The sequence below is a fragment of the Caretta caretta genome, chromosome 23 (genome assembly GCF_965140235.1).
Source record: "Caretta caretta isolate rCarCar2 chromosome 23, rCarCar1.hap1, whole genome shotgun sequence".
NCBI classification, from domain to species: domain Eukaryota; kingdom Metazoa; phylum Chordata; order Testudines; family Cheloniidae; genus Caretta; species Caretta caretta.
Window position 1 is genome coordinate 6,651,730 of NC_134228.1, and position 15,981 is coordinate 6,667,710.

The 15,981-nt window shown below is 60.9% G+C and overlaps 2 protein-coding genes across 4 annotated transcripts; one reads left to right on the top strand and one right to left on the bottom strand.

Moving 5' to 3' along the window:
• The first annotated feature begins 564 nt into the window (after positions 1–564).
• Positions 565–7,886, top strand: LOC142069913 (peptidoglycan-recognition protein SC2-like). Its single transcript, XM_075122673.1, is given in 7 exon segments — positions 565–747; positions 1,407–1,560; positions 3,588–3,659; positions 5,171–5,399; positions 6,421–6,438; positions 6,440–6,537; positions 7,708–7,886. Coding segments are annotated over 7 exon segments (933 nt in total).
• On the bottom strand, positions 6,760–15,217 carry QPCTL (glutaminyl-peptide cyclotransferase like). 3 transcript variants are annotated; one of them, XM_048834328.2, is made up of 8 exons: positions 15,020–15,217; positions 13,905–14,051; positions 12,314–12,601; positions 11,898–12,050; positions 11,601–11,700; positions 10,898–11,014; positions 9,935–10,099; positions 6,760–7,189 (listed from the first exon to the last, which is right to left on the bottom strand). In XM_048834328.2, the coding sequence occupies exons 1-7, from the start codon at positions 15,212–15,214 to the stop codon at positions 9,954–9,956; spliced, it is 1,146 nt and encodes a 381-aa protein (XP_048690285.2). In that variant the 5' UTR covers positions 15,215–15,217; the 3' UTR covers positions 6,760–7,189; positions 9,935–9,953. The 3 variants fall into 3 exon arrangements, with proteins under 3 accessions (XP_048690285.2, XP_048690284.2, XP_074978494.1); XM_048834327.2 differs by having other exon boundaries at positions 6,760–10,099; XM_075122393.1 differs by lacking the exon at positions 11,898–12,050 and having other exon boundaries at positions 6,760–10,099.
• Positions 15,218–15,981: the final 764 nt, after the last annotated feature.

The window sequence follows — 15,981 nt, forward strand, 5'->3', positions numbered from 1 at the left end:
GCAGACTTGGTAATGGATCTGCCTTTCTGTTTGGGCGCTGTACTAATAACTAATAAATACTGGCTGGGGCTTGGGTCCTTGAGGTCTGTTTAAGTAGGAAGTAAGATTGAAGCTGAATTGGTAATAAATCTGCTTCCCTGGGGGATCCTCCGACCCAAGTTTACCGGCTGGAACCGGACCAGGCAGGGTCACAACCTCTGTGTCGGGAGTAAAGACCTAGCCGTGTGTGGAGACTCTGGCTGGGACGGTCTAGGGGCCTACAGGGGAGGGGAAAAGTTTGAAGAAGAGATGTAAGACTAGATCCAGAGAAACGTTAACGCCATCAAGAGTAAAATGAGGGGTTGGATTGTTTGTAAAGAAATGTGCTGTTACGCATGAAGGTTCTGGGGCCGCACCACGTCCGGCCGGCCTGTGGGATCACACGTGTGCGCTGCTTGTCTCTGGGCTGACCAGAGAGTGGAGGGGAAAGCTGACCCGGGGCGGCAGCTCAGCATCAGGTGCGCGAGGCTTTTAATCAGCAGCTTAAGGAAGTGACAGAAAATGCTCAGAAAGGGAAGCCGCAGTATGGGGATGTCAACGGGCGGCTGGCGAGCGCCGCAAGGAAAGGGGAAGGCGGGCGAGAGGAAGGAGCCGAGGAGACGGTGCAGATGTGGGGTTGTCAGAAACGGGCGGAGAACGGTGGAAGCGGTTGCGGTGATGCTGGGAGCACCAGGGAAGCCGGCTGAGTGCAAGGACGACCCGGAGGATGTGATGGAGCAGGACAAGCCTCAGCGTTAATAAGGCAGCCGAGCCGCGTCGCAAGTTAAGAAAATGAACTGCGTGCTGGAAGGAAAAGGTTTGGGGGCACCCCGAGTAAGGAGGGGCGTGGGAGAGATCGGCCCAGGGGTTCTACAGAGAACTGGGGCAGGAGGCTGCCAGCCGACCGGGCGGGTTTGTGAAGGCCGGGTGCTGGCATGATGGCAGAATGCTTCTTAAACGCAACGTTGAAACGTGACATTGTGACAGGCTATGGCAGAAAGGCCAGGCAGGGGAGAAACCTGTCCAGGCACCAAGTCAATGGGTTCCCCAAGGGTGCCGAACAGCACCTGGTTCCACCCAGTTCTGTAGGGGGAGATGGGCCAGAGACGGCGGTTCCCTCCCAGATCCTGCACAAAGCTGGTTGGACGAAGTGTGGGTATTTTAGGAGTTCATTGTATTACAAATGCGAATGGGTCTGGAGTCTGGGACGTGATTCCTCTGGGGAAGACGTGACTCCATCAAACCCTGGGAAGGGTCAGGAATATCACAGGACACTTGTAAAACAACCGACTGGCCAAGGCGGGGATGCAAATTCCCACCTCTGCCCCCGGCCTTTCGAAGCGATGCCCTGAGGAGTGAGCCACTGGCTGCAAATGCCCTGTTCCCAGATCGAGGGACCGGCCTGCGGCACTCACAGATTCCCAGGGGACGTGTTCACCGCAGAAGCTGTGCTGAGCTTGGAAGCACTGAAAAGCCCCTGGGTGGGTTTGACGGGCTGCACCCCAGCCGGAGCCCTGGCTGGAGTCGGGGGAGGGATCCCTGGTAAGCCTAGTAGCAGGCGGGTGAGTTCGCTGATTGGTTTAACCCGTGTTCTTGGCAGTCCTGTCACCGTAAGCACCGAGGTGCTTCTTGGGGGGGGCTTGGTGGGGCCGGAGCTGTGGGGCTCATGGGGCTTGTAGCCTCGGAGGGGGCAGGAAAGCAGCCGGCTCGGCCAGTCTGACTTGCTGGGGATATCACAGTGCCAACAGGAAACCGGGAAGCCTGGAGCACCCGGCAGGAGGGAGAGCAAGGCGGGTCCTGCCCACAAGAGGTGGCGGCTGGCGTGCCAGGAGCCCAGGGCTGGTGCCCTGGCTGGGCCAAGGAGGGGCAGGACCAGTGCAGTTGCCCTAAGCGGTGACACCATCATCGCCCCTTCCTCAGCTACATGGAGCTCCAGCCATCTCCTAGCCTGGGGCGGCTACAGCCCCCCCTGCTGGGCCGTGAGGCTCACAGCACCTGGCACTCGACTGCCCTTCTCCTCAGCAGATCAAGGAGTAATGGTCTCAAGTTGCAGTGGGGGAGGTCTAGGTTGGACATTAGGAAACACTATTTCACTAGGAGGGTGGTGAAGCCCTGGAATGGGTTCCCTAGGGAGGTGGTAGAATCTCCATCCTTAGAAGTTTTTAAGGTCAGGCTTGACAAAGCCCTGGCTGGGATGATTTAGTTGAGGTTGGTCCTGCTTTGAGCAGGGGGTTGGACTAGATACCTCCTGAGGTCCCTTCCAACCCTGATATTCTATGATTCCCCACTTCGGAGAGGGAAACTGAGGCACTGGGCAGGGCCGGGACTTGGCCAAGGTCACCCCATGGGCAGGCCGCGTCCACACACAAACGCTGTAGGAGTGTAACTGTACCAGGCTAGTTAACACATTACAGCCCCGGTGGGGGTACAATTATAGCCCTGCAACCGGGCTAGAACTATTCCCGGACGAGAAGGGTCGACGGGTCTGACCCTGGTACCAGGCACCTGTATCCTGGTGTCACCGCACACACACTGCTGTTGGTACTGGTATAACTGTATCATCAAAAGCGACCCCACCACCCCACAGTTACATCGGGACAAAAGCTGTGCGTAGGGCAGACTGGAAACTTTGGGGCAGGGACTGGCTCTCGCTGCGTGTGGCTGCAGCCTCTGGCACGACAGGGCCCCGATCTCGGTTGGGATCTCCAGGCGCTGCCTTAGTGCCCTGCAGCTGGAGTTCAGGGGAGCTGGGGCAGGCGGCGTGTCTGGATCGGTCGGAGCAGGAAATGGCGGCCCGGACGGTGGCCGACGTGCTGTCCCCCCGGTGCGGCGTTCCCCAGCTCCCCAGGCCGGGTGGTGCTCTGTGCCCAGCCTTGCCCACGTTGGGATGAAGGTTCTGCCCCTGGGGTCGCGCTGCCAGGCCAGAATCGCTCCTTCCCCTCGACGCGCAGTCTGTCGGCCCCGGTCGTGCTACGGACCCCTGAGCCCTGCTGCACGAGCTCTGCTGGGTCTTCAGCAACTGCAGCCCCCTGGTGAAATCCCCCCCGACTCCTTCCTCCTCGGTGGCTGGGCTCCCAAACAGCATTGGCAAGACAGTTTATTAACCAGCTACCTGGCCCCACGCCCTGTCGCCTGCCTAGGCGCTTATAGAGAGAAGCAGCTGCCTGCGTCCGGAGCTCACTCTGCTCCCAGCTCTGCAGGAACCCAGGAGGGCTCATGCCAGCCCCTCTCTGCACCCCACGGGGCGCCGGTCTCCATGGACCAGCTCTGTCCCCCAGCACGGCTCTTCTCCCCACAGCTCCAGCTGGGCAGGGGGCTGTTAGTACAGCCAGAGCCACCCCCAAGCCTGCTGCTCAAGGGGCTGCCATAGGGACCGGGGAGCTCATGGGGAAGGGGGATCTGGATGGGGATGGGACGCTGCCGTCAGGCGACAGTCTGGGCTTGGAGCCCGGGGCAGCCTGAGCACAGGGGGATCTGCTACCCAGGGGCTCTGGGGGTGTTTGGCTCCGCCCAGCAGCGCCCCCTCCTGGGGGTGGCAGGCCGGCAGTGACGGGCGTGTGTCCCCACAGGACTGAGCGACAGGAAGATGTTGCTGCTGACGCGGGTCGTGTGGCTCTCAGTGCTCTGCGCCGTGGCGCTTGGTGAGTTCGGATCCCCCTGGGCCAGGGGGTGGGGGGCAGGGCTGGGAATCCCTGAAGCAGCTGAGAACGGAGGGAGGGGGGGAAATCAATGATGGAGTCACCCATCAAACCTGCCCCCTGGCCTGGTGCCTTGGGCTGGACCTGCCCCTGCAGAGCTGGAGACGCCCCTCAGCTCCCGTCCAGCCCATCCCTCCACGTGGGAGGGTTGGGTCATCCCCTGTCGCCCGTTCCCCAGAGCCCTAGTGTACATCGGCCCAAGGGACGAGGCCCCTGGCCCTGCCCGTGGGGAGACGATCCCAGAGTGTCGCACACGCCCCCGCCCAGGCCGTGTCCCCTGCCAGCCCAGCGCCATCCGAACTGCCCTGGGGCACCCAAGAGCCAGAAAGTGCCAGCTCCCAGCATGCAGAGGGGCAGCGAGCTGAGGCTGTGTGGGGAGGGCAGGGAAATGGGGGCTGGGGAGGGGGGAGCAGGGGCAGAAAGAGGGTGAGGGAGAGCACGGACAGAGGGGTGGGGTGGGGTGGGGGGAGCAGTAACAACACTAGCTGGTTCCCGGCTCCCACCAAGGCCCTGTTAGGAGGATTCGTGCTGGGAATGTCCCTGCAGCCTAGACGTCGCCCCCTGGATCGGAGCAGGGCCCATCTACCCCGGTGTCCCGGCTCCAGCAGCGGCCAGTGCCAGATGCTCCAGAGGGAGGCGCCAGACACCCCCTAGTGGCCCATGATGGAATAACCCAGCCACAGCAGAATTTCCTTTCTGTTCCCCCCAGGTAGTGGCCCCAAGCCCCAGGGCAGGAACCCATCCAGTGCCACCCACTGTGACGCTGGCTGTCCTCGTTCTCTGATCCGTTGCTGGATCCTGCTCTTGGCCCAGTGACAGCCAGTGGCAGGGAGTTCCCCAGGCTGATTGTGCCCAATGAGCCTTTTCTCAGAGTCAGATGTTCTGACCTTCCAGTTTCTGGGGCACTGGACTCCATCCTGTTTGTCCCGTCTCTGAAGGGACCTGGCCGAGGGGTGGCGGGGGGGTCAGCAGTGGGAAACCAGAATGATCAGGGGCCTCCCGGATGCAGAGAGACCAGAAAGGCAGAAAGGCTGCGGAGTGGAGGGGAGGCTGGAGGGATCCAAATGACCGGAGGGGGCAGACGAGACAGACAGGCTCAAAGCCGCACACCCTGGGCAAGAGCTTCCCCAGCCCAGGGTGACTTCGGAGCACCAGCCCCACCCGCCATCTCCAGCCCAGCCCTTGCTTGGCCTCCCTCCAGCCTGGCCTGGCTCCCCGTTCACCCCTTTGCTGCCACCGGCGGGTGGTGCTGCGGGGCGAGTAGGCTCCCGGCCAGGCCTCTCTCCAGCCCCGTCACATTTAACGCAGGGCTGCGCATCCCCCCCTGCGCCGTGCATGGCCTTTGCTGGCCCCCACCCCACCCCCACGGCTCCAGCCCCACTCAGAGCACCAGCTCTGGGCCCGATCCTGCTGTGTGGGCTGGGGCAGGTGGGGGCACCCCCATTAATCCAACCCTTTCTCCCCTCCCCTGCATGGCACAGGCTGCCCCACCATCGTCCCCCGCTCCCAGTGGGAGGCCCAGGTCCCAAGAAGCAGGGACCCGCTGGGGACCCCAGTGCCCTCCGTCATCATCCACCACACGGCAGGGAACCATTGCACCTCACAGGTCTCCTGCAGCCAGCAAGTCAGGGGCATCCAGAGCTACCACATGGACAAGAAGGGCTGGTCTGACATCGGCTACAAGTGAGGGGGCGGGGTGCGACTGGGGCCTCCTTTCAGCAGATAGACAGACTCCAGGCCGCTGCCCCGAGGTAGCCACGGGGGGGCAGCCGAGACCACACTCAGGGGGACAGCTGGGGGAGGGGGATTCTTAGGGTGGCCAGATGTCCCGATTTTATAGGGACAGTCCTGATGTTTGGGACTTTTTCTTATATAGGCACCTATTACCTCCCCCGCCTGTCCCAATTTTTCACACTTGCTGTCTGGTCACCCTAGGGATTCTCCAGAGAAGAGATTTGATTTTTATATTTAATATTTTGGGCGGAAAAGATGGAATTGGGGAGGGTGCGCCCAGAGACCCAGCTGTGCGGGGAGAATGGGACCCTGGCAAGAGGGGAGGGGGGCGGGGGCACAGAGCCCCTAGCAGGGGGAGATTGGGGGGGCAGTGATGGAGCTGGTGGGGGGATGGAGGGCCACAGGGAGCCCCTGGGCTGTGCCAGGAGCTCAGCCGACAGACGCCGCGGGGCCTGCGCCCTCCTCGTCTGTGACATCACCCCGTGCTGGCGTTATTGACACGTTTCCCTGCAGCCGGCCTGACGCCCCGCAACAAAAACCTGGCCAGAGATTTTGCTCCGTGAAATGCTTTGAGATGGTGATGTCAGGAGATGGAAACCCAGCTGGGAATTTCCAGCAGGGCAGCGGCTCCCAGTGCTGTTCTCCTGCCCCACATCTGGGCCCGCTACAGCCCTCACTCGACCCCCAGCTCTGTCCAGGTGGGGCCCTTGGTGCCTTCCATAAGGGGTGTTACACACAGCGCCACCTAATGGCCAAACAGTGCAATACAGGTTAGGGCCCCTCCATTCCAGTCCTTTTCCTCAGTGGGTCTTTAGCTCCATGGCAGAGGATTGAGTTTCTAGCTCTGATGGTCCCAGGTTCAAACCCAGGCGGGGCCAGCGACGACCCTGGGGGAGGTGCCGAGAGCGATGGGGAGGGGAGGGTGTGGCCGACGTGCCCATGTGGGTCTCACACTGCGCTCTGCCTGCAGCTTCCTGATCGGTGAAGACGAGAGTCTACAAGGGCAGAGGCTGGAGCACCACGGGGGCCCATGCCAAGAACTGGAACGATAAGTCACTGGGAATCAGCTTCCTGGGCAGCTTCTCCAGTACCTGATTCTTCGGTCTGTACAGATTTTCCTGCTAGGCCCCCAGGGGAACTAGGAAGTTCACAGCTGCTCTTGGTTCCACCACGGTGGGGCACTGGGCTGGGCACAGGGTCAGGAAAGGGAGGGGGAGGGGAAGCGTGGCAAAGCAAATGTGTGTGTGGAGGCGGGGAGATACATTACCAAATGCAGTGGGGTGGGGGAGAGAGACACTGACATGGCCAATCAAGAACAAGGCTAGAGGGTGTTTATTTACTCAGGCCACATTCACATCCCCTGAGCAGCAGAGAGGGGCCAGGGGCGTGTGTGAAATTAACAGGGGGCTGCTGGTTGTTAGGATATAGATATTCAGGCCTGCCTGTAAAGGCCTGTACTTTAAGAATTTAGGTGTATTCTTATCACTTGGCTAGTTAGAGGTATAAAAGAATCAAAATCACTGTCTGCCAATGTAAGGTCCTTCTCTTACTGTGACAGTCTGGGGCCCTGTTCTTAGGCTCAGGCCTTTGGCTAAGCAGCAGAGGCAGCCATAAGCTGGGGAGCGAACGGTCACATCCTCACATTCCAAACTAGTCACATTGAAATAAGGTGCTATTGGGCTGTTAGGCACTATCAGGACAGGATTGTATTCCTATCACCTCCAGAGAAAGGGAAGTGCCTAGAAAATGTAAAAGAAAACTTAGTTTGATAGCATCCTGTCTGGCAAGAACTCACTTATCAATACTGGGATGTGAAATCCTCACTTCTGTATTGTCTTGCCATTATAGTTCCCACTTTGCTATTGTTTGTCTGTATAATCTCTGTCTGGTTCTGTGATTGTTCCTGTCTGCTGTATAATTAATTTTGCTGGATGTAAACTAATTAAGGTGGTGGGATATAATTGGTTACATAATCATGTTACAATATGTTAGGATTGGTTAGTTAAATTTTCGTAGAATGATTGGTTAAGGTATAGCTAAGAATATTACTATATAAATTAGGGGCAAACAGGAAGTAAGTTGGGATTCGGAAATAAGGAAAAGGAACTTGTATTTAAGCTTGCTGGAAGTTCACCCCAATAAACATCGAATTGTTTGCACCTTCGGACTTCGGGTATTGTTGCTCTCTGTTCATGTGAGAAGGACCAGGGAAGTGGGAGAGTGAAGGAATAAGCTCTCTAACACTGGTGTCCTGCAGAAACAGCCCCTGACAACACCACCCTGACCGCTGCCAAGAGCCTGATCCAATGTCCTGTCTCCGGGGGCTTCCTGAGCGAAAGCTACACCCTGAAGGGGCATCTAGACGTGAAGTCAACCGAATGCCCCGGGGACGCCCTCTACGACGCCATAAGCCAGTGGCCTGAGTTTGAAGCCTGAGTCCCTGCAGCCTCGAGGCAGCCCCTGCGCCTATCGCTGACCCCGCCCGCGGCTTCTGCCTGCTCAAGCAGCACCTCTGCCCCCCAGCAGGGGGCAGCCTCCCGCTTCTCGCCCACCTGCTGCCTCCTGGGGCCCGGAGAGCATGGCTCTGAGAGTTGGGGTTACGCTCCTGTCTCCCCTGGGCTCTGCTGCCCTCCCACGGGGCTCAGATTTCTAATAGCACCTAGGAGCCACCTGCCTCCCCCAGACTGCTTCCTTCGGCAGACGCCAGGCCGAGCCCCTCGCTCCCGCCCGCAACGGGCATGTCAGCTTAGCCCGGGTCCACACACAGCCAGGCCCAGGGTCTTACAGTATCCAGGGGGGTGGGGCCAAGCCTCAGCTGAGCTCTGTGGCAACGGCCCTGCCAATCCCTGGGCAGCTCAGGAAACATCGCCTCCATTCCCGTGTGAAACGACCGAGCAATTCTCAATCCCAGAGTCAAATCCGCCTCTGCCCCCAGCCCCCCAAGCTCTGCAGTGAAGATTTCATCTGGAATCCCCCAGAAACCGGTCGCTAGTTAACCCCCCACAAAGGGAACCCAAGTGTCCCCGAGCCCTGACACTCGGCTCTGCCTGGCCCCCGCAGGGTCTGGCTCTCAAAGCTTTCAGCCCTCGCCCCTTTCGCCCCGACAGTCCGTTCCCACAAGCCTCTCTCACCGAGGGGGGCAAAGTGTTTGGACGGGGAAGGACCCGTCGGGTGGGTCGCAGAGCCCCACAAAGGGGTTTTTAGTTCAAGTGCAATTTGCCTTTACCCCAGCGCCCCGCGGCTTAGCGCTTGCTTTGCTTGGGAGCTACTGAGCAGTGACAATAAACCAGCTTCTAGCACATGAAAAGTTGAAGTGCCGGGAATCATTTCATCTCCTGTTAAACCATCACCACCCTGCCGCTGGGCTGGGCTGGGCGAGCTGAGAGGGTGTGATTATGGTCTGTCAGATTAGCACTAAGAGGCCCCCTTGGGCTAGGTGCTATACACACAGAACATGAGACAGACAGTCCCTGCCCTAAAGAGCTCACAGTCTAATTAGACAAAGGATGGGAGGGGAAACTGAGGCACAGGGAGGGGAAAAGGGTTTTACCCAAACTCACAGGGCCAGTTAGTGGCAGAGCGTGGAACAGATCCCATGGGTGCAGTCAAGTGCTCTGCCCACTAGGCTGTGCTGCCTCTCAATCCAGAGGGAGGAGGTGGAGAGAAACCAAGGGGGCACTGGTTCCGCATGGGTCACACACAGTCAGGCCGGCAGCCCTAAGCTGAAGGAAGGGGAGGGGAGCTGGGGTTTGCGCCTGCTGATGGGAGCTGGGGCTGCGGCTGGAGACTGGCAGGAGGGGCCGGAGCGGAGGGAACAGCCATGCCAGGAGCAGTGTCCCAGCCCCACAGTGCCCAGGGCTGCCCAGCATGTGGGAAGGGGGCAGCAGCACTGAGGGGGCAGCTCTTTGTTACGAGAGTCGCTGTGGAGCAGCCCCTGAGCGAGGCTGGGAGCCCGGCACCCCAGGACTGGATGGGCCCCGTAAACAGGAGCAACCCCTGGTGGGCTGGCAGCTGGAGGCCGCGCTGCAGAGAGTGCAGGTCTGCCCCCGACCCCTCCGCAGCCCCCGGTGTCCTGCCCCTGGCACAGTCCAGGTTCAGCCCAGTTATTCCGGCTTCTGAGCCGTGGACCCTGGGGGACGCGACCAGCTGGGATCCAGGCCCCGCACTAGGAAGAGGCTATTCCAGGCCCTGGCGGCTGGAGCTCTGGAGGGCGTGTAAAGCCCAGGAAGGCCCAACCTCAAGGGGCTCAAGCAAGAGGTTTCACTCCTGGGCTGGCCACAGCCCCAGAACAGACTCAGCACAATCTCTCTTCCCATCCTCCCAGCATTGTAACACCTCCTCAAGCCCCTGCGGGGCTGCCACAGCCTGGGCCCCCCAAGCCACCTTGCCTGGTCCCTAGGGTGTTTTGGCCGCTGGCCCCATGGAGCTCAGCCTAGGAGGGGCAAAGGATCCTGCGAGGCCCAGGGAGGGGTTGGTCCCCTCACCAGGAGAGGCTCTGGGCAGTCACAGCCACAGGTACTCAGCCAGGAAGGCAGCCAGGATCTTGCAGAGGTTCTCCACGGTCGGGGGGTGCAGGTTCTGCTCCGTGTCCTCCATCGTGTGCCAGACCCACGGGAAGGGGGTGGCGATGAGGTGCAGCACCGGCACTCCTGTGGCCGGACAGATACATGGGTAGTCAGCAGGGATCCAACCCAGGCTCTGCATCACTGCAAGCACCAGCCTCTACTGCTGGAGCTACAGGAGTAATTCCACTATTGTCAGCAGTAGTAGACTATTATCCCTGTGTGGCCTAGCCACTAGCGGGCGACGTGCGACATTCTAAATGCGCACACTGTCTCAGTAGATGGAGCCAGGCCCTTAGGCACGACCTGACCTTACATCTAGGAGCCATGTGCTCCCCTGACCTAGCAACAAGCAGCTGGCCAGGTGCATTATGGGAACCAGATTGGCCAGAGACATCAAGCGAGTCAGGGCCAAGTGGCTAGATAGCAATGATATGTTTATAAAGTCTTTCACCCCCAAGGATCCCAGAGCCTAAGTTCAAAATGCAGCCACCTCTGGGGTGAAGCGTGCCAGGCAGGCAAACATCATCTATAAAGCATTTTACCCCTGTAAATAACACCTAGCTCTTGCATAGCCCTTGTCCTCAGGGGATCCCAAAGCACTTTACAAAGGGGGTCAGAATGATTCCCCCCACTTCACAGATGGGGAAACTGAGGAAGACAGCAGCAGAGTCAGCCGGTAGGGCAGTGGCAAAGCCAGGACCTGAACCCAGGTCTCAGTCCCTTGCTCCACTCATGAGGCCAGGCTTGTGTGGGAGCCTGGGGGAGTCTCACCATGTTTTGTCTGCACACATTCTGCCCTGGCTCCTCTGGGGAGGCCCCCCAGCTGTCCATCCCACAGTGCTCTGCGCCTGGACGCCCGGTAGCAAGGGGCAAGGCAGGTACCTTTGCGAAGGAAGGGGACGTGGTCGTCTTCGACAGGGCCATAGGCAGGCTCCCGCTGGAAGTACGTCTGCTCCTGGGGGTGAGACTGCAGCAGGCCCAGCCGGTGCAGACGCTTCTCTGGGCGACACAGAGCAGAGGGTGAGGAGTGAGCTGGTTCCTGGGACCTGCCCGGCTGGGGGCGCGGCAGGACGAGCCCAACAGGGGGCCACACCTGGCCGCTCACAACAGAGCTCCCTGAGGACACGGAGACGCTGCTGTCTCCGGGAGCAGGAGAAAACGCCAGGGAGGGAGGGAGGGGGGATTTCAAACCTGACAAGTCGTGTTTGAGAGAAATAAAGTGTTGGTGAAAGATGCCAGGTCAACAGCCCCAGGGACTGAATCCCCAACTCCCAGCTCTTTCCCACAGCTGGGGATAGAACCCAGAAGTCCTGGCTCCCAGCCCCCCTGCTCTAACCACTAGACCCCACTCCCTTCCCAGAGCTGGGAAGGGAACCCAGGAGTCCTGGCTCACAGCCCCCCTGCTCTAACCACTAGACCCCACTCCCCTCCCAGAGCTGGGGCTAGAACCCAGGCACCTTTATTCATTGTCAGACAGATGCAGGACCATCAGGACTGGCGGGCGGGGGAGGAGGTAGCTATCCCACTACAGATGCCTGGGGGGGCAAGCCCCCTCCCACCCCTGGAAGAAAGGAAGGTTTGGTACCGATGCCGACGAGCCGGTCGAACCAGGAGGCAGTGAGGGGGAAGTGGTTCTGGATGGTCGGGTGGCGGGCCCCCAGCAGGTCCAGCAAGACAAACAGGCTCTGCAAGGAGGCAACGAGGGGTTAAATCTGTAGGGGCCCAGTCACCCCAGGAGGATCTGAGGTAGGGATTGGTACAAGATCCAGTGCAGACAGATTGAGCCCCCCGCCTACCCCGGACAGGCACCCTCACCATCTCCCTCCAGCCTGAAAGATCCCCCAGGCAGAACTCCCCAGAGGGGCAGGCGGGCGGCTCTCACCATAGCCTGGAGCTGGCTGGTGCCCGGCTGGTGCTGAGCCTTGGCCATGTGCTCAGCCAGGTGGCGCGCCCCGTACAGGGAATCCCTCTCACTCCACTCCCCGAAGGCCTCCTCGCCGTCCAGGAACAACAGCTGCAGTGTCACCTCGGAGCCCTGGGGAGAGACACGGGGCTCGCTCAACACCTGGCGCTGCTGGACAGGTGAGGGGACTGCACCCAGGACAGCAGCAGAGCTAGGGATAGAACCCAGGAGTCCTGGCTCCCAGCTCCCCTGCTCTAACCACTAGACCCCATTCCCCTCCCAGAGCCAGAGATAGAAGCCAGGAGTCCTGGCTCCCATCCCCCCCGGTTTTACACACTAGACTCCATTCCTTTCCCCAAGCCAAGAGTAGAACCCCCAACCTGGGAAGCTCTCACCTGCTTCTTGGTCTTCAGCAGCTCCGCGTCCAAGGCCGTGGCCAGTTCCAGCAGGATGGCACAGGGCATGGCCGAGTCGGTGGCCCCCAGGAAGGTGCGGCCCTGCCGGTCGCGGGGGAAGTACTTGGAGTCATAGTGGCAGGCCAGAACCAAGCGCCGCCCGGCAGCGGGGTCCAACGTGGCCACCACATTGGCAAAGCCTACGACACCCCGCGGTGTCCGGTCCTCGAAGGTATCCAGCTCTACCCGCCAGCCCGCAGTCAGCGTGGCCAGGCTATCCACAACGAACTGGGACAAGACAGAGAAGGCTTCAGGGTGCCGTCTGGGGGGAGCATCAGGGGGCAGCGGTTTTGGGGATATCAGCAGGGAGGCCAGGGGGCTGCGGGGGGGTGGGAACTGTCTCACCCTTCTAAGGCAAGGGGCAGGGTCGGAGAGATGCTCACCATCTCCAAAGGGATCTGCCCAGTGCAATGGGGCTAGGTCAGGTTCAACAACACTCCCGCCTCGAAAAAATGTTTTGACTGTGCAAATGAAACGTTTCAATCGCTTCAAACAGTCCCGTTTTCTGGGTCAAAACAACAACGTTTTGTTCTGAAATTTCAGCTAAACAGACTGAAAAAAGGTCAAAACTGAAATTAAACATGGCAAACTGAGCAAAACGAACCGTTTCCATTGAGCCGAAATGGCAAAGAAAAGGTCTTGGGGTATTGCCAATATCTGAAATTTTTGTCCTGATTTGAGACAGGAAAATATTTGGAACTTGCAAAAATATTTGCAGAAGGGGAAAACCAATTCTCAAGGGCTTGAACCCCCGCACGCTGGGTCTGCAATGGACATGTCTCTGGCACAGACACTTCCAAAATGCACTGAGCTTTCGGCACCCACTTCAAACCGGGTGTAGCTTCCCCAAGAGGTCCTGCAGACCCAACCCCACAGATCTCCCGCATCCCTAGTTCAGGCCAGGGCTACTCCACAAACCCAGCACAGCTTTGTTGTTTGGGGTGTGGAAAGAAAAAACACAGCCCCTAGCTGCCATAGCTACACTGGCAAAAAACCCCGTGTAGATGCAGCTGTCCATGGAAGAGCACTTCTGCTGGCACAGTGCCGTTCAGGGAAATCGTTCCTACACGGGCAAAACTCTTCTGTCAGTGTCCATTGGGTCTACACTAGGGGCGCTGCTGGGACAGCTATATCAGCACAGCGATATCCATAGGGCTTGTGTAGTGTAGACAAGGCCGCAGACTAACCCTGCCCCCATTGCAGCCAGGGCCGTATCCGTGCGGATACCGAGTTAGCTGGTCTCTCGCGCCCACTTCGCACCAAAGGCAGTGACTGCCCAGGGTCCCCGGTGCAGGGAGGCAAAGCCGCCGTTTGCTCCGGAGCCTGAAACCAGACAAAGCTGCCCCAGAGCAATTCCTGGCCTTGAGCCACTGGCTGCAGCTGGGGCAAACCTCTTGGGTTTTCAGGGCCCAAGCTAACTCTGGGGTCCCACGTTCCAGGGTGTCCTCTGAGCCCAGGATGTGCCCTAACCTCCGGCACAGCACAAGGACCGCACACCCCAAGGCTTCGCCCGGCCACAGCCCCCACTCACCTGCCGCACCTTCCTGTTCCCCGGGCTGCCCGGGTACCGCTCGATCAGCATGGGCTTCAGGAAGGAGTTCCAGAGGCGCCGGAGGTCCACCAGGGAGGCCAGCCGCTTCACCTGGCTACTGGAGAGGCTCCGGGGCTTGTGGCCAAGCTGCGGAAAGGAACAGCGCTGGAATCCAATGGACCGTTCAAAACACCCCCGGCACCAGCAACGGACCCAGGGCATCCAAGCGAGAGCAGAGGGGTCCTGCGGTCCGGGTCTTGAGCCAGCGGTTGTCTCCTTCCTCATGTTCGTACAGCACCCAGCACAATGGGGCCCTGCTCCATGACTAAGGCTCCCCGGGCATCCTGTCCCCAATACAGGCAGTGGATGCGAACGGGGGGGTGCCCTCCCGCTGCGTCCCCCTGTGCTGCACGACCCCGCTAGGGTGACGGAGAACAGAGCACAAGAGCCAGTGAGAATTCAAGGGCCTCTTCCTGCCCCCACTAGTGTCAGTGGAGGGAGGGGTTGGGGGTAGATGCCAGCGCTGGTGTTCCTACTGCCTCTCCCAGGGCTCTGGGCACCCAGGGCCTCCCCCCAGCCCGCCAGCCCCAGACGAGCATCCTCCTGGACTCAGCGACACTGCACCCCATATTAGCTCTACACGGCCGTACCGTCGCCCAGCCCCCCCTGCCCATTCCATGCCTCAGTGCGACACCCCCCTCACCCCCGGACACCCTGCCCCCACACCCCCTCCCTCCCAGGCCCCCTGCCCCTTCCATGCCTCACTGCAACCCCCATTACCCGGCACCCTGCCCCCACGCCCCTCCCCCCAGGCACCCCCCATCCCTCCCAGGCACCCTGCCCCCACGCCCCTCGCCCCAGGCGCCCCCCATCCCTCCCAGGCACCCTGCCCCCACGCCCCTCCCCCCAGGCACTCGCCATCCCTCCCAGGCACCCTGCCCCCACGCCCATCATACTCCCTACCCCAACTCCCCTGCCCCCCCATGCTCCCTACCCCAACTTTCCTGCCCCTCCCTGGGCACCCTGCCCCCCATGCTCCCTACTCCCGCGCCCCAGACACCCTGCGCACCTGCCCCCACGCCCCGCGTCCGCACCCCCTGCCCCGCGCCCCTCACCTGCGCGCTGGGCGGGCCCCGCGGCTGCCCCCCGCCGGCCCCGGACCCCCAGCCCAGGTACAGGCCGGCGCCGGCCGCCAGCAGCAGCAGAAGGAGGAGGAGCAGGCGCGGGGGGGCGCGGCGCGGGCGGGCGCTGGGCTCCGGGCCGCCCCCTCCCCGGCCGCGCCGGGCCCCGGCACCCGGCCCTTTCCGCATGGCGCCGCCGGCCGAGAGACAGCGAGCCCCGCCCACGGGGAGGGGCACGACCAGGCCCCGCCCACGGGGGAAGGACCTGAGGGGAGCGCACGGCCAGAGGGGCGGGGCGAACTGAAGCCACGCCCCCCACGCGGCGCGTCCCAGATAGAGTCCCCAGCCGCTTGAGGGCGGGGCGATCTGCAAGACCCACCCACAGGAGGCGGAGCCACGGCGTTGTTACGGCCTGCTGGGGTGGGGACACGCCCTTAGGGGTGGGGTTACCACAGGACACACCCACAATGGGGCGGGGCCGGCTAAGGACACCTCATCACATAACGGCATATTGAAAAGGGCAACCCCTCCTCCCCCATGCACCCCTGGGTCCAACACCCCCCCAGCACAGCCCAGGGTCTGACCAGCCCCAGCCCTAACACATCTATGGGTCTGACCCCCACTTGGGCACCTGGGTCCTAACCCCCCCCCCACCATACCCTTTGGTCCGACCCGCCATTCCCCTAACACTCCCCTGGGTCCTACTCCCTCACTGCACCCCCTGCCCTGGCTCAGACCTCCCTTCCCATAAACCACCTCTGGATCTGACACCCCCCCCCAACACACCTATGGGTCTGACTCCCCTTCCCCTAACAAAACCATGTGCACAACCCCTCCCAACACACCCTTGGGTACAACCCCCCCCCCCACACACACACACACTGAACCCATGAGTCTGACCCCCCTTCCCCTATTACACCCACTGGTACAACCCTGCCGTGCACCCATGTGTCCAA